At 44.8% G+C, this 20,662-nt stretch overlaps 1 protein-coding gene across 4 annotated transcripts in view; it reads right to left on the bottom strand.

Moving 5' to 3' along the window:
* Positions 1-20,662, bottom strand: part of kiaa1522 (KIAA1522 ortholog) — a 52,833-nt gene that overhangs the window by 15,476 nt on the left and 16,695 nt on the right. For 2 of the 4 annotated variants that reach the window (XM_049602000.1, XM_049601996.1), the window contains exon 1: positions 20,001-20,535. The exons of the other annotated variants lie outside the window; for them this stretch is intronic. In XM_049602000.1, the coding sequence (XP_049457957.1) occupies positions 20,001-20,148 (148 nt within the window). In that variant the 5' untranslated portion in view covers positions 20,149-20,535. Of the gene's footprint in view, positions 1-20,000; positions 20,536-20,662 lie in introns of those variants that run through there. 4 annotated transcript variants of the gene reach the window in all.

Below are 20,662 nucleotides of genomic sequence, written 5' to 3' on the forward strand. Positions count from 1 at the left end.
ATTTATATCACAACCAGTTCAGCTGGAACTAACTGGAATAACGTCTTCGTCCACTAGAGAGAGCTCAACTCTGTCTCTGAGAGTATGAGAACATTCAGTGGAGATACACAGGGCCTGTTAGTGCTGATGAACACGCAGCTAAATGTAAAATATGAGTCCCAGTGGACTGACCAAGCCCAAACTCTGACGCTAACACACACACACACACACACACACACTTATTGGAAAATGTAATGCCGTGACCACATGGTGAGTATTAGCTCATCTCATGTCCTCAGCTTAACCTCTCATTGGCTGCACACAGGAGGGAGGATGTAAACAGAGACGCACAGATAGAGAAAGCTCTTCTTCTTTTGTCATAAACTCAGCGTCAGTATCAGGTGAGCGTTCAGGCCGCTGGGCCATGAGGAGCAGCAGGCTTTCCACTTCATGCCCGACTGGGCCTGAAAACAGCCGCCGTGTGTGTGTGTGTGTGTGTGTGTGTGTTAAGTGGACTGTGGTTCAGTGCCTCAGCACCTGCAGGGTTCATTAGAATAAAAGTGGGTGAAAGCAGGGACAGAGATGTGAAGACAAATATGAGAGTGAACGACACAGCTAACACAGTGATCATCAGTGTTTTAGAGCAGGTCTGAGGCACACCTGCAGAGCCAGCATCACACCTGCAGAGCCAGCATCACACCTGCAGAGCCAGCATCACACCTGCAGAGCCAGCATCACACCTGCAGAGCCAGCATCACACCTGCAGAGCCAGTGTCACACCTGCAGAGCCAGCGTCACACCTGCAGAGCCAGTGTCACAGCTGGGGAACACAGGAGGACAACAGGCTCTTGTTAACTTAACTTAAACTTAAAAAAATAAAGAAGACAACAAACTAAAACTGCTGGATGATAACGTTTAGCAAATGTAAGTCAACTCAACTAAATTAAATGCATTTGTTGGGGACTATTTCCAGCTGCGTATGGTTACAGATTTTGTGCTCCAGCGAGTAATGACAGCAGCAGCATGGTGTCTGTAGGACTGACAAAAAAACTATAATTACAGATATCATTTCATCAGGAGACGACTGTCACAAGAGTGTGAGCTCCATGTCGGGAACAGTTGGTGAGAGTCTGCCCACAAGCGCACAGTGACAGGGCTAACTGTTAGCATCACACAGCTAACTGTACTTAATGGTTATTAACGGGTTTAACGACAGAGTTAGGTCGTTTGTGTCAACATGAGTTTGTGGGGATTGTTTAACAGCTGCTGCTGTGTTAGCTCGTGCTAACCAGGCGGATGTTAAACTGAACATTTGTCGGGATGACAGTGGGACAGTCTGTCAGCACTGTGTCTAACCTGAGTGATGGTGATGGCAGCAACAGTCGGATAAGCGAGGACGTCATTAGTGCACACAGTGCTGAAAGACTGTGGCCCAGACTATCTCTGAATGTGGGCTGAGCGATCACATCTCACACTGACGATACACTAGGTGTGTTCAAACCTGTACTTACAAGCCACGCTTTTGTTAGGATTAGGATATATGCAGTTCACCCGGGTGAAATAAATATATATTTTTCAATGCTTGAAGATCCACTCATTACTAAAAGTGTCTGTCATCACTGATTAAAAAATCATACTTTCTTTTTTATCACTAAAAGCTGAATCACACATTGACGTGTGACTGTTTCTGCCATTTTGTTTTGCAGGGCCACAGTGTTCTCTCTTCCATCACAAGTTCACCTCTGACACTATTTTGCAAAAGCACCGTCGCTGCATCCTCGCCGTAGTGCCGCCAAATACGACTGTGACTGGTTCAAAGAAACAAAAACAAGCCACGGCATTGCTTTCCCTTACAGCAGAAAGATAATCTGTGACTCCATCGCTTTCTCCAGCGCTGACACAGCACCTCAGAGATACAGGTCTGACTACATGAGGCCTGTTAACAGCAGGTGTAAACAGGCCCTCTGTCAGCTGACCACAGTGATCAGCACACCGCCTGACTTTCTCTCCCAGCCGCTCTCTCCCTCCCTTTAAACTGTCAGAGCACGGGGTTAAAATGTGACCAGCAATAAACCTCGCCCCAACACACACACACACACACACACAGGTGTCACTGTTCAGCTGATTTGTATTCTATGGCCGCTGTGGTCGACTTGAGTTATGAGCTCTCCTCCACTGAGTGGTGTAGTATTAACCAGGACGAGACAGAGGCAGCCAACCTCCTTCTTCTTCCTTCATACACACATCTCATGGAATATTTCATGTATCTTCTTATAATAATATCCGACACCGTCTGAAATATGAACCGTGACGGTATCTATCTGATGAAAGCTAACAGTCATAGAGGGGGGCGTTAAAACACAACATACACAATGTAAAACCTGTAAAACAGGAATGTGAGATGACGGGAGGACAGAAGGGCTGAGAGATGAGGAAGGAGGGAAGGTATGGGGGAGAGGGAGGACATAAATCACTGAGTACAGTAACTGTCACGACACATGAGGCTCTGCATTTCTGATTTCCTGTGGGTGGGTCACGGAGGGAGTGAGATAAAGAGGGAACAAGAGAGGAAGACAGTGGTTGAATAGAAATGGTGAGGAGGACGAAGAGGACAAAGGAAGAAGGAGAGGGAAACGAGTTACTGTTGAATTAGAGCAAAACATGAGCTCTGATCTGAACAAGAATTTGGTTATGGTAAAGAAACACTGTTAGATTAAAGCTGCGAGCGGCGATGGTCAGGCCTTTGCACCTTCGTGCCCGTCAGGGATACTGGCAGGACGCTGGCTGTTGCAGCTTTTAATTTCTGTGAAAGTCCCTGTATGCAGGAGTGAGATGGTATATCCTTCTAGAGCGTGAGCACTGAAATGACCTGTTTTACCCTTACTTCCTGTGTCCACTATGTGGCGCTGGAGAACACTCTAATTATGTGTCATGTTGCTGTAAACCAGTTGTTGACAGCAACATGTAAATCAAGAGATAATTGTCTGACAAGTCTCACTTCCTGTTGCCAGTAGGTGGCCCAGTCACCAAGACACCTAATCTGCACATCGATATCTTCAGTCTAATGAAACAAGTGAAATTTGGGGCAAAGTGGACGAGGTACCTGTAAGTTACAGCAACTTCCTGGTTCATGGCGAATAAGGCGTAAAAGTAAGTATCATCAAGGTCTTGCAAGTACGCTGAGCAAATTGTAGGTGGATCTGGTCATTCATCTGGGAGGAGTATGTCATAGTACGAAACATGTCATTTCCTGTTGCCAGTAGGTGGTGCCATGGCTATATCTTAATTTTGGCATGTACATGTCAAGAGGCCCTTATAAAGCATGCCAAATTTTGGGCAGTTTGGACCATGCCTGCTCAAGTTACACTTTCCTTAGTATGTATGAGGAAACGTACAAAATGGCCGCCACGCTACGGTAACACCATTTGACGAAAACTCACAATTTTCATTAGATGGCACCGTCAAGGTCTTGAGACATTTCTAAGCAAATGTGACGTGGCTCCAGGCGACGTGTTGGGAGGAGTATTTCAAAGCATAAAACATGCCATTTCCTGTTGCCATTAGGTGGCGCTACAACTAATTATTGGCATGTAGATGTGTTCAGGGCGGGGCTGTCATCAAACGTGAATTTTGGGGCACATGTACAGTGGAGCTACAAACCACTTCCTGTTTAATGAAGAAACATGGAAATTTGACGCCTCGCCATGGAGACACGGTTCGACGAAAGCTCAAGCTTTGAGTAAGTTTTCATGTGTAAGGTCTTTAGATGGTACAGCCCAAATTTGAAGTCAATCAAGTCAAATCTCTACGAGGAGTTTGTTAAACTATGACCTCTGTAAATGCTCAGAAAGGCACAACAATTCCACATAAAATGGCTGACTTCCTGCTGGGTTTAGAGCATGGCTCCAAGAGACCTTTTTGCACATCTTGGCATGTTTCATGTGCCCACACAGTGTCGTACATGTAGGTGAAACCAGCTTCGGGGCTGACATTTCTTCACACCTGATCATGACTTTAATATCAGATGTAAATTTTCACCAGTTTTGATGTGTGTGCAGAGTTTCATGAGTTTTCAGAAAAATAATAATTCCTTCAGTTTTAATAGAGTCCCTAAAAATCTATATTTCACTCACAGCCTAAGATGAGCACACGTCCAAATAAAAATATTGTTTATCTATTTTTGCTGGGTGTCATTTAACATTTCACAGATTCCTCCTCAGCTTCCAGCTTTGGATAAATCAAGTAGCGTACAAAAACCAAACCACACGTCAGACACGTCTCAGCATTAATGGAGCTACATCGAGTTTTAATCCCGACCTGTAGCAGTTTACACCTGTGTTGAGGTGACTGATTTCACCTCAGGACACAAACACAGAGCCAAACTACAACGCTGCAGCACCACTGAGCTTTAAAATAGTAACTGTCTCTCTTTGTGCAATTACTCCTCTCTCATCCTCTCCCTCCTCTTCTTCCTCCGTCCTCCTGATAAGGGGATTGTGGGTATTTTCTCTCGTGGAGGATGAGCTGTTTTTGCTTCTTGTCGTTCCAACTTAAAAGCCGAACTGAGAGCTCTGTAAACACAGATACCGACGCCTCACAGCAGAGGCACAGTTGATCCAGTGTTCTCCACGTTCATCTACAGTCTTACAACCAGATAATAAATCAGTTTGTTGCCAGCTGCTGTGGGAGTGAGCGTACGAGTCCTCAGGCCGACCCTGGGAAATTAGAGGGTACGGAGACACAAAGGCCTCAAGACAAACCACCCAGAGAGACGACTGACAGAGACTCTGTCCTAAAGGTCCAGTCTGTAGGGTTTAGGAGCAAATAATATTTGCCCATAATAATATATTATTATGGGGAGACAGGGAATAAAATATTCAGAACTATGTTTTAATTAGTGTGTAATCAACCTGGTCTCACTCTGAAGTCATCGTCAAACCAGTGTTTGGTCAGTGACTTCTGATGTCAGACACCGTTGGAAAAAAACTGTGCTGTAAAGCCTCTGAGGCTAAATGTGGTTTGTGATACTGGACTGAACTGAAGTGAAAAAAGGTACGATGGGTGAAACATGTAACACAACAGTGTCAGCCTCTAGTGTGACACAAAACATACGCGTCGGCAGCGCTTAATCAACAGTAACAACAGCATCACATGTCGATAACAATCATTTATTGACCCTGTTATATGGCGGCTGATCTCTGCTCAGAGGGTAAGGAGCTCCTCGACCTCATTGTTTTCCCAGTTTGTGGACGTTTTCAGCTGCTGTTCTTCTTTGAGTTAGCCGCTAACTGCTAACAGCTACATTTTAAATCTCCCGCGGTGGGTCACACACACACACAACATATCGTCAGAACGTCACATCTGTGTGGCCCATGATCCCATCCTCCTAGCTGGCCCTTTTATACAGACCTTTTTTTTCAGGGCTGTTACTACCTAAAGGCGAGACAACTCTGTCCCTTCAGACAGATGTTCCCTCGACACAAAGCAAGAAAGTGTGAAAACTCCACCTCTAAATAAACTTGCATAAACAGTCAGTTTAATAAAACCACCCAGGCACAGAGAGAGAAGAGCAACACAGGTGCTGCAGGTTATTGGAGGGCTGCCTCCCTGATGGTGAATGGACTCATTTAGCATGATTGATGAGTTAATGAGAGACCTTTAGCTTCCACAGAGACTCATCTCCGAGCCGGACAAGACAGGACGGGCCCGATGCTTTCAAGTCTGACTCCTTTGTTGGACCTAAAATCCCTCTTCAGTGAAGTGTGACGGCGCGATCGGCTGCTGTCAACTGAAGCAGACTACAGTCCGTAAGGCCTGTTGAGTGCAGTGTCCAGCATCTTGACATGGGGGCTACGGCACCAGGCTGGAGCTCTGCACTCGGCTTCTGAAGACACCAAGGCCTCGGTGTTTTCATCGGGGCTCTGCATGTGGTACCAGCTAGACGGCGTATCAGAGTGACACGTGTGGTTGTCCTTGCCTGGACACTGACCAGGTGATGTTTAAATGACAGTGTTCTGTCGAGCTTCACGCCCAGATGTGTAGGGAAGGGGCTGGAACTGTAGCCTGGCGCTATCGCTCATGATGTTTAGTTTGCCGGTTGCTCCTTTCTTGTTGAGGTGGAACATTAAGTACGCCTTTAAATCCGTTTCGGTAACTGAGGAAGATGTTTTTTTGAGTATCAAGTGACCTCGCTGGCAGACCCGCGCTTTAAATTTGGCAAAACAAAGATTTTTAGGTCCTGTTTATACGACAAGGATTTTAACCGAAAACGGTAAACTTTAGATGCGTTTTGGCTGATCGTTTACACGACAGCGGCGTTTTGAAAACGGGTTTTGGAAACAGCACCGTCTCTGTTGTCATGTAAACTTACAATACAGTTCCTCTGAAAACGCTTCTCCAGCAAAGCGTAGATTTACTGTAGCAACTCCACCTCGTCGTCCGTCCAGACAAATGTTTGTGCGGTTGCTATTTTGATTGTTTATACATCACCGCTCTGCAGAAGGAGGCGCATGTGCACAGGCACGTGTTGTTTCATTACGAAGTCACACCGCCAACTACTGGCCTGGCATGTATACTGCAGCGTTTTGGGTCATTTTTGCAGATCAGTGTGCACGGCAATGGCTATAAAAACGTTGTCGTCTGAACGCAAAACTTTTTCTACAACGAAAATGAGAAAAATGTTTCCGTTTTCATTTTCATGTAAACATGACCTCAGACACAATTATTGTCTAAGCGTGTTGTTAATTTTTTGTGGGGCTTTTCAAAAACTCTTCCCCTCTGTCATCTTTCTTCACCTGAGTTCAACCATGCCATCATTTACAGCACTTACTCAAACTTACTGTACAGTCAGAGGTTTCATAGATTGACTCATCTCTCCTGTTATCAAAAAATCTATTTTAGAGGACTGACAGGAGACTCACTCTGATGGAAGCCAAACCAAACGATAGTGTATCTCGCCTGAATTATCACCATGAAACGTCCACAGAGATAAAGATTTGCATCTTACAGGGAGAAGTTGTTGCACATTTAGCAGCTGTTCAAACTCCCCACCTCCTTGACCTTTTCTTAATCACTATAATGATACAAAATCCAAATGTCACAGTCTGCTTCGTCTCATTAGCGAATCAGAACGTATGTCTACATTTGACTTTTAACCAAAATGTCATTTACAGCATCTCATGTTCTCGTGCTCCTCTGGAGGTCACTGAGACTGTAAAGATTCACAGACAAGGACATTTCTGAGACAATCATCTCTTGTTGTTTCCTGTACATGTGCTCCGTCCATCATGGATTAGTCTCATGTGATTCAGCTGCTGAAACTCGGGGGAGTGGATTATAGACACTGTTTAACTATGGAAAATATAAAACTATGAGCTTCCTCTGTCACCACATGTTGATGCTTTACATCAGTATCAGTGAGCTAATGAGTGAGGAGCAGAGTTTGGATGGAAAAACATCTGCTGACGTCCTCATCGCTGAGCTGCAACGTACAAGTGACTTTAAGATTATTTGAATCACACTCGACACATTAGGCTCGAACAGATGCCGCCTGTTTTCAGCGCCACACACGTCTAACACACATAAATGCAGAGAAAGTGCCACCGTGTGTGTGTGTGAGTGAGATATGCAGAGAACGTGTGTGTGTGTTTCTCCTGCCCACAGAAAACAACATCTCATTCTGAGCCTTCATTAAAGTCGCAGAAACACACTCCTCCTCCTCCTCACTCTTCCTCAGAGAAATCCCATTACCCACGGCCAATGAGCTGAGCTCTCTTTGGTAAACAAGTCGAAACCATTTTGACTGAATCGCTCTGAAAACACTTGTAAATCTGCGTGAAATGAAAAGACGACCGTGTGTTTGAGGAAACCTGCTGCCAAGTGTTGGAGTGGTCGAGGCTGGCGCTGGCTGCACACCATCTGCTTGGCACACACACTCACACACACACACACACACACACACACACAAGCACACAGCTCCCCAGTGGGAGCTCTGTGCCAACAGGGTCTCCTGACACCAGTAAGATGACATAACTGAAGTTGTTGAGGTTAATTAAAGCTGCTGTCGATTGACACAGCATATAAACAGTGTATTAAATAAAACCATCCGTCACTGCAGGATCTCACCGGCTGGTTTTGAATTACTGCGGCCTAAAATGTCTGATTTCACGGCAGCTTTTCCTAAAAATCGTGATGCATGTCGTGACGTTTTTAGATGGTTTTCTTTAAAATAAAATTTCAAAAATAGTTGCCTTTTTTTGCATTATTTTTAAAAAATGAAGAGAGCTTGGTTGCAGTTAACTATAGTCTCTCTTCTTTGAAATCTCTCTCTCACACACACACACACTTTCCCTTAACCATCACAACAAAATGCCTAACTCCAACACTTACCCTAATGCAGGATTAATACTTCTGCTTTGAATTGACGCTGTAGCCTGACGTGCACCTCCCCAGAAATGTAACTGCACAGTGTCACAGTGACGCAGACCTCCTGTCTGTCTCTGTAAGCTGAAACCATTTCCCTCAGTGGAAACAAAGCTTTGATCTACTTTAATTTCACAGATAAGAAACAATAAATTGTGAAGACAATAAAGCCTCCACTAAAATAGCATTTTAAGTCTTGTGTGTGATTTATCCTGGCTTCATATGAGCAGAGGAAATCTCTGCTAGCTGCTAGGCTAATTTATGCAATGTAAAATGCCATAGGCTTGTGCTAATAACGTTAGCATGTTGTATTTGTGGGGAAAATGTGTCCAGATAAAGACAAGTGTTTGTCTGTGAATGCTGCGAGTTATAGTGAAGCTGATTTGTGTTTGAGACTGTCTCTATTAAGCCATGTTTAATGTGTGTTTAATGTGTGTTTAATGTGTTTAATGTGTGTTTACTGTGTGTTTAATTTGTGTTTAATGTGTGTTTACTATGTGTTTAATGTGTTTACTGTGTGTTTACTGTGTGTTTAATGTGTGTTTAATGTGTGTTTACTGTGTGTTTAATTTGTGTTTAATGTGTGTTTACTATGTGTTTAATGTGTGTTTAATGTGTGTTTAATGTGTGTTTACTGTGTGTTTAATTTGTGTTTAATGTGTGTTTACTATGTGTTTAATGTGTTTACTGTGTGTTTAATGTGTTTACTGTGTGTTTACTGTGTGTTTAATGTGTGTTTTGAATCAACTAAACTTGACTGGAGTTTACAGCCTGTCACTCATGCAGCGTTTGAAGATAATTACAAGCACAGCTGTTCTCTGCTTTCAATGTCCGACAGTCCACCAACATGTTCGTCACGTCTCATTGATGAACATGAAACATAGATTTTAGTTTCAGTTTTTGTCATCAAGATCTATTTTAGCTTGTCATCGTCTCGTTTTGCATTGTGGAAAAAGGTAATCTACGAAAACTATCATGCTGATAAAAGTGACATGTTTGTGGTGTAACTGAACAGCTGTCTGAGTTTTGGTGTTTTGAGTGTTGGTTTTAACCTCATCCTGAACTGATGTGATCAGCTCAGCTCAGCGTAGAAAACCGGACTGATTCTGATCACAGTCAGAAGCATAAATAAGCACTTTGAGCAGTGAAAGCCGTCCTGATTGATGGATAACTTAATTTCAGCGAGGTCTCATCTTAGGTTTGATGCCGCTTTCTCTTCCTTCAGCAGGGCGGGACATTCTCAGCAGACACAGTCACAAGTTTCAGATTACAGATTGGACACAGTGATGTTGGAAACTGAAGCTAACGTCAGCAATAAAAGACGAGTTTGTTCTCGTTTCAGGATGACAACCATCAAATCAAAGACATGGCCAGAGTTCAAATAATGACCTCTGAATGGAGAGGTCACACACAGGTCACTCTGTGTGTGTGTGTGTGTGTGTGTGTGTGTGTGTGTGTGTGTGTGTGTGTGTGTGTGTGTGTGCGCTGTTTAATGGTAAGGTCTGATGCTTTAATTCAATTTAGGTGCTGATGCTGGAAGCCACTGGACTGAGCCCCATTACAGAGCATTCCCAACACTGAGTCCTTTTATACTGGAGACAGAGAGATGTCTCTGATTCACTGCAGCTTCAACAGCAACATAAGCAGCAACATGAGCAGCAACTTGAGCAGCAACATGGCTCACACATGGTCACAAGTGTAACTCAAATACAAACTCACATCTTCAACAACGAAAAATGTAGTCGGTGTTTTTCCTGTCACATCATCTACATATCATTTTGTTTGTTAAACTTAAAGTTGCGTTAATTGACTGAACTCGTACATATCCCACGTATTTTGAAAGGCTGCAATCATGTGACCAGTGTGTAGAAGGCAGTGAACAAGGAAGCAGTCCCGAGCACTTGGAATGAGGCAGGTTGGGTGACAAAAAACTGACACTCACCTGGAGGAGTGTGTTCAAACCAGTGTGAACTTTTGGTCATTTTAAAGCCCCGTCTCCACCAAACCCTTTCAGTCCAGCACCTTTGGAACCAGCAGTAAGCCTTCAGACATGGTACCTAGACCCTCGGTGTGTTCAGACAGTCCTCTTAAATGTGGGCGGGGTTGTTGTCACTCACTGCTCCGTCCAGCACTCGCTGTATTTCCTCATCAGCGGTGACACAGATGGAAGTCTGCACCTGGTTTATCGTCCACAGAACGAGGCTGCACGCCCACATTTTCACAACAAAATAGAACAGGCTGCAGGGTTCACAGCTCCACCTTTTAGTACCAGATCTGTGTGCTAGGTACCCCAACAGAGGGGGGACCAAACATGGGGACGCTAAGGAACGCTTCTGTTGGGACCATCCACAACTTTCACTGTGGGAACAGGAACAATTTGAACTGAACTGCTCGGTGGAAACAGGGCTTATATCACATTGCTGCGTGCAGCGTATCATACTGCAGTGAAAGGTGCCTTTTTGCGTTGATGTCTGACACTGAAATCACTGACAAAGCGGTGGTATTTGACAAGCTGGGAATGAGAACGGGCTGGACTCACTGCACCACAACTCCACCCTCTCATTAAAATAGGGTTAATTCTGGCTCCAAACAGACAAGATGGTGACAGTCCACAAACCAATGACTGTAGCTACGTCCATTATTTTATTCAGTCTGTGGGCTCCAGTCTTCACATAGTAAACTCAGGGTTACTCCACGTACACTTTCTCGTTGCATGCATGAGACTAACTAACGAGTTGTGGATCCTGTTAAAGGGTTAACCTTACTAAAGTGTAAAGAGACCCAGAGATGCCATCCAATAGCTAAAAAATTCCCATGCTACATTTAGGACCAGAGTATGCAGACGAACCACAATTGCATGCTGCACAAAGTGTCCTTTCATTTAGAGGAAGAAAACAAAAGTTCCTGCAGCTAAAGGGCACGAGAGGACAGGACAGAGGACGGAGGTAACCATCACCCTTCATCTCCAAAGAACACTCTGGCAACACGTTGGTGCAACGGGCAACAACTTGATGGTACAGGTGGAGAATTAATGATGAGAAAACAGAAACAGAACTGAGAGGTTTTCAGTTGAAGCACAGACAGATCAGGGAGCTGTGTGGAGAAGACAGAGGTTGGTTAAAGAACAACTCTGTCATTCTTCCTATTGTTTTGTCTCCTCTCAGAAATAAAGCTTTAAAAAGAGTAGAAAAGAAATTAGGGGAATGGAGGTTAAATGCAGTCGAGACACACCTGTGTGTGCGGGTATTTCTCACCCACATGACAAGCAGAGCAGAGCGGCGAGATGCACGGAGAGAAACAGCGACAGAACATGAAAGATGAGGGCTGGAAGACGAGATGGGGCGAGGCGTAGGAGGGATAGATAGCGCAGACAAAAAGTCATCCTCCCTTTATCCAACTGCGTGTTGCCTAAGCCCTCTGCAGGGAGTCCATGGCTCTGACAGTGGCTCACAGTAAATGGGATCTTCAAAGGAGGACCAAGAGGAGAGCGTCTTAGCCCAGCTTACAGAAATCAAAAGGCTTAGGGCGAGCCTTACCCGGCAGCAGGATAAAGGAATATGGAATATCACAACCCGCACAAGACAGTCGTAATGAACATGGTGGGGAGATCTGCTGCTGGCTTTGTTCTCGAATTACACACAGCCCTATACAACGTGTTCCCCTCTGATTCTACATCCCCTTTATATTCTCTAGACCAGAGTCACCTTCTCTCTGCTCTCACTCCCTCATTCTGTCATCACTTTACTTCACCTCTCAGTCCTTCATCATCCCTAAAGTTACAGTCTTTGCTTTGTGCAGAGTCAAAGGCGTCAGGTCAGTGTGAATGTGACTGTGTATATGTGCAGATAGAAAGATAAATAACCAGCTGGCGATCCAAGGTCAAGAAGGAAGGAGAGGAAGCAGAGGGGAGTGTGAAGGTCTGTGACTTTAACAATATGTCACAATACTTCAGTTTACAGTGACAACGTTTACATGCACACTGGTACACCATTATTAATCTGAACATGACAATATTCTGAATTTCTGACAGGTCATGTAAAGAGCACTTCTGCACTTGCGGCGTCAGAAACCAACGAAATAAGGCGTGCTTTAATGTCGGCATAATATGTGGCTGAGTTGCTGTTATAGTTTAACAGCGCCTGGTGGCGTCGGGGAGAAACATGGTGGGACAAAGATGAAAGTTAAGGCAGCAAATGTCAGAGTGGGGCGGGAGGGATGTTCTGCTGCCTCTCACAGCAGCTGGAGTCTGAGAAAAAAATCACTTCATTCACTGGGCCGACTGCCGGCAACTTTTAAGGTGGAACGTTAACTTGTAATGTTACTGAATGCATGAGTTGATGACGTGAATCCATCAGCACACCTTAAATTTCACTGTGACAACTTTGACCATCACTTTAGTTTTTATATGACACACACTTTTAGTAATGACTTTAAAAATATAGATTCATTTGGAGCGGATTATGTGAAGGTCATATATTCTAATCCTCACTTCCTGTGGGCTACAGCAACACTAAACCCCTGAGCTTGCCTGAGAAGGACTAAATGCACAAAGCTGCTATTTTGAAATATCCCATGGAGAGAGACTCTCACTGCAGCCTGTTCTATTTTGTTGTGAAAATGTGGGCGTGCAGCCTCGTTCTGTGGACGATAAACCAGGTGCAGACTTCCATCTGTGTCACCGCTGATGAGGAAATACAGCGAGTGCTGGACGGAGCAGTGAGTGACAACAACCCCGCCCACATTTAAGAGGACTGTCTGAACACACCCAGGGTCTAGGTACCATGTCTGAAGGCTTACTGCTGGTTCCAAAGGGACTGGACTGAAAGGGTTTGGTGGAGACGGGGCTTGTCAACAGCTTTTTTTTAAAAAAAAAAATATTGTCTTTTTCAGAATAAGGGAATACAACAGAATATTTTGTGCGTGTAAACGTGGTCAGTGACGGCAGTTTATTAGATGGATCATTGAGACAGTCTGATGAAAGCCAGCTGAGGTTCTCCCTCCACAGTGGACAGTCATGAAAAGGTAATATAAAACATCTGGAGACCCATCGGCAGAATGAAAGGATGACAGTGCAGAGAGAGTCAGTGTGTCTGTACAGATGTGTGTGTGTGTGTGTGTCTCCCTCTGTGTCACTGAGCACCTGTGGACGCAGCAGAGTGAGCTCACAGTGAGCTAATCTTATCGGCTGCAGCCTCCGTCCTCACACTCACATCACCACATGAACGGGCGTCTTTGTGACTCTGGAGCTCAGCTGGCAACGTCTCCACTCCCAACACTGTTTAACACTTTGTGTGCTGACACACACACACACACACACACACACACAGAGTCATTGATAACTAAAGCTTGTATTGATGAGTTGATGGTGGGACTGTGCAGAGTCCAGATTAAAAAGTCCTAATTTTGTCTTTGTCAACTAGAAAAACATTTTCCCTTTTTTCAGAGACGATTCATAAAGTCAGGGGCGGGTTACGAGACAGAGGCCCCCGGGCACGGGTAATCAAAAGACCCCTCCACCTCTCCTACAGAAGCAAGACACACAGACTTTATAGTTATTTAGCCTCTTTGGTTTGCTGTCCTTGTAGCCTTCCCTCTGTGGTTTTATCACTTTGTCTCCTCCTTTTGTCTCTTTATGATTGTTGAGGCTAATTTATACAATGTAAAATGCCATAGGCTTGTGCTAATAACGTTAGCATGTTGTATTTGTGGGGAAAATGTGTCCAGATAAAGACAAGTGTTTGTCTGTGAATGCTGCGAGTTATAGTGAAGCTGATTTGTGTTTGAAACTGTCTCTATTAAGCCATGTTTAATATGTGTTTAATGTGTGTTTAATATGTGTTGAATGTGTGTTTAATGTGTGTTTGATGTGTGTTTTGAATCAGCTAAACTTTACAGCACTTCACAGAAACTCCACCGCCAACTAGTGTTCTGGAGGTGTAACTGCAGAGAGACACAGACACACCACTGCACAAGAATAAATGCTCACAACGGCGTAGGGTATCTTATATATCTTATTAGATGAAACAGATAATAACGGCAGACCTGGAATTTGTTGTTTTTTTTGTCCATAAAAGTGCCTCAAACATAAATCTCATCAGGCTCATTTTTTCTCACTCCGGAGTTAATGTTCAGTCAGAATTACAACACAGCTACCAATGTGCCGAATATAGAAGTTCGACTTTCAGTTAACGTGACTAACATTCAACAGAACGATAAGACATAACGTACCAAAGGTGACGTGACTAAACCTTTCATACAATAATACATGGAACAAATAAAGGTGCAGCAGACGCAGCAGCTTCACACTACACGGTCTCTGTGCTGCAGTCACTCAGCTCAGGGTGCAGCAGGCTCATGAACATGCATAAGATGCTCTCAGTGAATAGATCCTCACCATGTGCTCCCAAAATATGTCACGTCTGTGGTTTTGGTCATGATCCAAAGCAGACGCCCCGCCTGTGTCCTTCACACACCTGAGAGGTTGTTTATGTCGGAGATCACAACACTTCACAGGCTGGCAAACGACTGGACGTCACACGTTGAACGCCTGGCTCTGACTGTATGTCTGGTCAAGGTCATCCAAGGTGGTTTTGTTTTCTCATGTTTCCAGCTGGCTTTTCCTCAGTCACTGACAGGCTCATCTTAAAGGGAGGTGTCAATGTGTCCAAATCTGGGATGTGTAAAAATCCTCTTTGAAACAGTTATAAAGTTGACAAGAGATTTGACCTCAAACCTCAAACAGTGTGAGCTCAACATCCAGCTGTGGACTGGGACAAAAAGTCGGCCTTCTTAACACTACGTCGTGACTTCAGTATCATGATGATATCGTATCGTGATCCCCACCCTTCATGGAAACTGGTGTTTTAAGTACACCACCACCCCCTCTATGGGCGAATGGCTGGTTTAATAACATGGAGGATTTCTCGAACATGTATTTTATTTCAATGGACGAAAATTTGATCAAGGCAATTATCGTTATTGTTTTATCACCCAGCCCGAAGAGAATCACATCAACACAGCTGCACATGAACATGTGAGCACTGACATGTACCACAATCCACTCCTTCCTTCCTCCTCTTGCTCAATCTGCCTTCATTTTGGGGTATTGTGTAACAAAACGCAGCTGCAATCACCTAAAAAAACTGGAGCCGAGCCTCGTTTCAAGATGTCGTGTGTTTGTGTGCTGGATGGGCGCTCATGCGTACGAAAACGGGCTGGAATGTAGGAATGCATTCACACCCCAAGTTTCTGAATAAACTGCTGGTGAATGAGGCGGCCACTACCGGGGAACAGAAGCACACACACACACACACACACACACACACACACACACACACACACACAAACACAGACATCGACCACCCTGACAGGGAATGAAATCAAGATGTGTTTGTGTCCACGTACACTCATTATCTGTCTCTCTGCACACACACTCACAGTCTTTATGTTTGGAGAGACTTTAAATGCTCAGTTTTGTTTCACTGAAAGTCGACACATCTTCATACCATTAACACGCAGGGTTCAGTAGGGTCAGCTGTTACCATGGAAACCAGCAGCATCATGGAGCCATCTCAGCCATGTTGGTGAAACACAAGATGCACCGAAGGCTGAACTGAACCATCAAGACCATTATAAATGAACCTGCTGTTGCAACATCAATCATTTGCCACATGAATTAAAACAAGGCAGAGCATCACTAAGTGTGACCTTTGACCCCGTGGTCACATTGGTCACCGACGTGGAGGACTCCAGCCATGACACTTTGCAGCCCGAGGATGAGGTGGCAGCCTACATGGAGTTGGGATCCTTTGGAGGTTTGATGGTGGTGGAAGGAGCATGCTAACATGTTTCCTAACCTGGCAGTGATTGAATGTTTTCACCATCCAGTCAAAGAGACGTCCAATTCAAGAACGGAGAACCAGCTTCATGTGAGGGACTGGAGCCTGGGGGGGTTTGATCATGGGGCAGCTTTGACTGAGACATAACGACAGGTAACAGGTTGGTATGGGCGGGTGCAGGTTTTCAGAAATAGACCCATGCAGGACTGTGGTGCAGCTTCTGATCGGCTCCATCCATGACATCACTGGACGCATGGTCGCTCATCCAGGCAGCAACTCCCACTGTAGCCGTTTTCGAGTGGATGAGCAGGAATGTGACAGCGTCTCAATATTCCTGTTCTGTCAGATCCGTATATGGAAAAAGAGTCACCTGGTTGATCGGCACTGTTCGGTATTCCAGCATTTAGCCAGGTTTAGGTGAAACAAAGGACATTACAGTTCCTGATATAGCAAAACTGATGTGGGCATGGAGGTCGTCAAGTTTATTATCTAACAAATGTAAAATAGCCGGCAAGACGCTCTGCAAAGAAGATCCTGCTAGCTGCTGGGATCACAACCGATGTTTCATTTCTCCATGCTTCCCTCGACACCTCCTCTGATATAGAGATGGACACAGAGATGGTCCTGCTTGTTCATGTGGTCAGGTTTTAGCCATGCGCCATCACTGTCCAAAACTTTAGCACAACTTTGTCTGAGCTGACAGAACTGACTGGAAACATCTGCACCTTCAACAACAGGCTGCAGCATCAAACTGTTGTGTTTCTCTAATCTGGAAATCAAACTGCAACAGAAAACACACCCACAAGAAAAATGGACTGATGAGTCTCGCTCTGATTGTTATTGCTGTTTGGTTCCAGCTAATGTCGTCATATTTCATGCTGTCTAACGACACAATCAGATGGACACGTCCAACAAACGGACGGATAACTATGACAGCTGTCTAATGAACGAGGCAACACGGATGTGTGGAGAGTTTGTGGTGGACAAAGTGCTCCATCAGCATCTGTCCATCAGCTGTTTATCAAAAGTGACTTAAAATGTCAGCTTGATGCAAACAGTGCTGCAACAGCGGACGTGTTTTATTAAAACTTTGCCACATGGTTTAGCTCGCCTAGAGCCAAGTTGACTTTTAAAGTCAAAATGAAATTGTGTATAGGCCAACGTCAGTTTAATTTGTGCCTTAAAGGTTACAGGTGTATGCTGGTAACACAGGTAACGGAGAATGCACCAAAGCAACTGTAGAAATAAAAGAGACAGAAACATCTGGGCATCTTTAAATGAAATATTCCCATTACTTTGATTTGTCAGAGGAAAGATGACAGGAACTCTGCTGCTGCAGGTAGTTGGACTAAAACTCTTTCCATTGCTGCCAAAAACACGTCCTCAAACCTCCACTCTGAAACACCTCAGCTACTGTATGACCGTCAGCACAACAACATGAAGCTCCAGGAAATACACCCCACCAAAGGTGAGTCCTCCTCAGCTGCGGAGGTCGGCTGCAGCTCTGCACTGGCTAAACAACCAAAACTGGATTTTACTGGTGGAGAGCTGCAGACACAGAGAGGTGATGGAGCTTGTGGTTGGATATGTGGTGGATGAAATGTTGCTCCACGAGTGACTCTCCGTGTTTTGGGCAGAGCGTTGGGAAGATACCGCTCACAGGTAACAGAAGACCTCCAGGTAAACAGAAGCTATCAAACATTAGCTACACTTAGCAGTGATCATCCTGACATCCACACAGAGACACATCTGAGTTTTGGGGAGATATGTTGGCAGGGAATAATAAGTAAAGTAGTGTTATTACTTTTGAGAACAAGTAATGAGTAATATATTACATTTTTAGAGTAACAAGCCGAACACTGATCAAAATGATTGTACAACCTAAAAACTGATAAATTCTAACCCCCAAATTCCACCAGATGCGTGTTGGTTGTGTCGGCACTCCGGAGCCCTCCGCAACAGATACGCAGGACTTCTATTTTTGCCGGACGCCGGAGCACAACACAGCAATTCAGCACAGAGCAGATCGTGCGGGGCAGGAAGTCGTGCACAGAAACACAATAAAACACCCGACTAATTTTCAAAATAAAATACAGTGTTCACGGCGGATCATATTTCACTGCACTACACCTTGAAAACATCATAATGGGCAGATGTCTCCCTACTACTCCTCTGGTTTTGTGGTTCTGTTTACAGAAACTACATCTTGTTATATCGCGCGATTATGCGTGAATTCGCGAGATCTCGTGGGTCCTCGTGACTCCTGCTGTCTGGCAGAGCACGCAGCGGATAACCGGCGCTGCTGTTCCTCAACGGACACGCATCCAGTGGAATTCCGGCTTAACTGCGCAAGGAGAAACATCGCTCTCTGTAGTTGCTAAATGCTCCACTTTGTTAACCAGCTAGTCCTTAAATTTATCTGCTGATTGGTGCCGAGCAGGTAGCGTACAGTTGGTTTTATTACTGAAAACAGCTGCCTGCTGAGACTGGAAATGAGGTTGGTGAGAGCAGAGCAGAGTTGCTGGGTCCAGTGATAATTCTCTGTGGGTTTGTCATAATGAGCAACCGCTTTCAAGTTACACATAATAATTGGATCCATTGTTAAAAAATAAAATATGGATTATTGAGGCAATGAAAATACTGATGATGAAGTGCACCTTCCTGAGTGGGACTTCCTCTGGGTGGCTGAAATACATCTCTTTCAAATCCTGTCTGAAACTGTCAAGCTGCCATGTTCAACCTGATTTCTTGTCTAGATGTTTTATTAACTTGTTTTTGAATATTACTGAATTATCTGACTTTATGATCTGTGGGTACATTGCTGCTGTTTTTTTTAAACTGTGTCTTTTAAGGTGTCCTTGAGCGCTTTGAAAGGCACCTATAAATAAAATGCATCCTTATTATTATTATTATTATTATTATTATTACAGCTGTAACGTTGCTACAAGTGTTTTGTGTCCAAAAGCTCAAGTCATTTTGTCAATAATAAAAGAGGCAGAAGAGAGACAAACAGAACTATGTGAGAAATGCAGGTCAACTAAAAATAGTCCTGAGACACAAAAAACCTGAAACAGAAAGCAACACCTGAGACACAGAATGTCAGTGTCATCCTCTGAAGATGAATCTGACAATCAGTGTGTGTCAGTGTGAGATGTGTGTGTGTGAAACCTGTTTGTCTGGAGTTTCTGTTGCTTTGAGGACTGTTAACAGAGACAGAGATCAGCGTGGGACAGGATCAGCTGTCTCCCTCTGCAGGTATTATGGTCTGGCAATAACAAGTTACAGGATCATACAATAATACGCACTCTCAGGGTCAGGGTCTCACACACACACACACACACACACACACACACACACACACACACACACACACACACACACACTGTGGTACTGTGGAGGTTGGGGCAAACTCAGAGTCTGTCCTCAATTAAAACCCTCAGTGACTCCTCATCTGTCAGCAGGACAAACAATCCACCGGAACAAACAGAGAGACAAACACACACTCGTGCCCACACACACTCCTCCTCTGCACACTGTGCAATAAGCAGGAAGCCTTGACGCTGACGAAGGTGAAGTCAGCACGGGAATATTGTCGATCTGCATCTGAAAAGCACCGTGGAGGACTTCACATGCATTCGAGCACACACACACACACACACACACACACCCAGCAGCACTTCTCCGACCGCTCACATTCCAAACATGACAGAATTTAAAAATCCAAGTGAGGTCAGTCAACGAGACGTCCTGCGCTCGTCTTACCTGTCTTCACTTTGTCTCTGTGTCCAAACAGCCAGAAACCTTTCGGCTTGTCCCTGCTGAGGCTCGGGGACGGGGACGGAGATGGAGGTGCAGAGAAGTTTCCCTCTGCCTGGACCTCCTTCTTCTTCTTCTGGAGGCTGTTCCCCATGGTGGGGTGTCTGCAGCCCCTACAGAGGGTCTGTCATCCTGCCGTCCTGTGACATTACATCTGTACTCCTTCTCTTACGTCCCCGCAGCCCCTCGCTCCTCTGCATGGAAACACACCCTGAGTCAGAGTCAGTAACGCGCTCCTCGATCCCTCTGGTCAAGTAATTCCTGCTGATTCAGTCCTGCTACACACACACACACACACACTCGGTGTAGTGTACGTGTGCTACAGACCCACTGACACCATTCCTGTAAAACAAACAGCTCTGATGATGTCACACAGATCCAGCACGCAAAAACGCTCAAATCAGTCGTGTTCTCCGAGCCGACACACTCCCAGCCTGAACATCCAGCTGCTGAAGCTACGGCAGCATCCACCAAGTGTGTGTGTGACTGTGTGTGTGACTGTGTTAGTGTGTAAGTGCCCCTCCCACTCTGCCTCTGTGATCGCTGAGCTCCCGAGCTGAGCGGGTTCAGTGTTGGAGGAGAAAACACAAACACACACATACACACAC

The sequence above is a fragment of the Epinephelus fuscoguttatus genome, linkage group LG17 (genome assembly GCF_011397635.1).
Source record: "Epinephelus fuscoguttatus linkage group LG17, E.fuscoguttatus.final_Chr_v1".
Taxonomy (NCBI): domain Eukaryota; kingdom Metazoa; phylum Chordata; class Actinopteri; order Perciformes; family Serranidae; genus Epinephelus; species Epinephelus fuscoguttatus.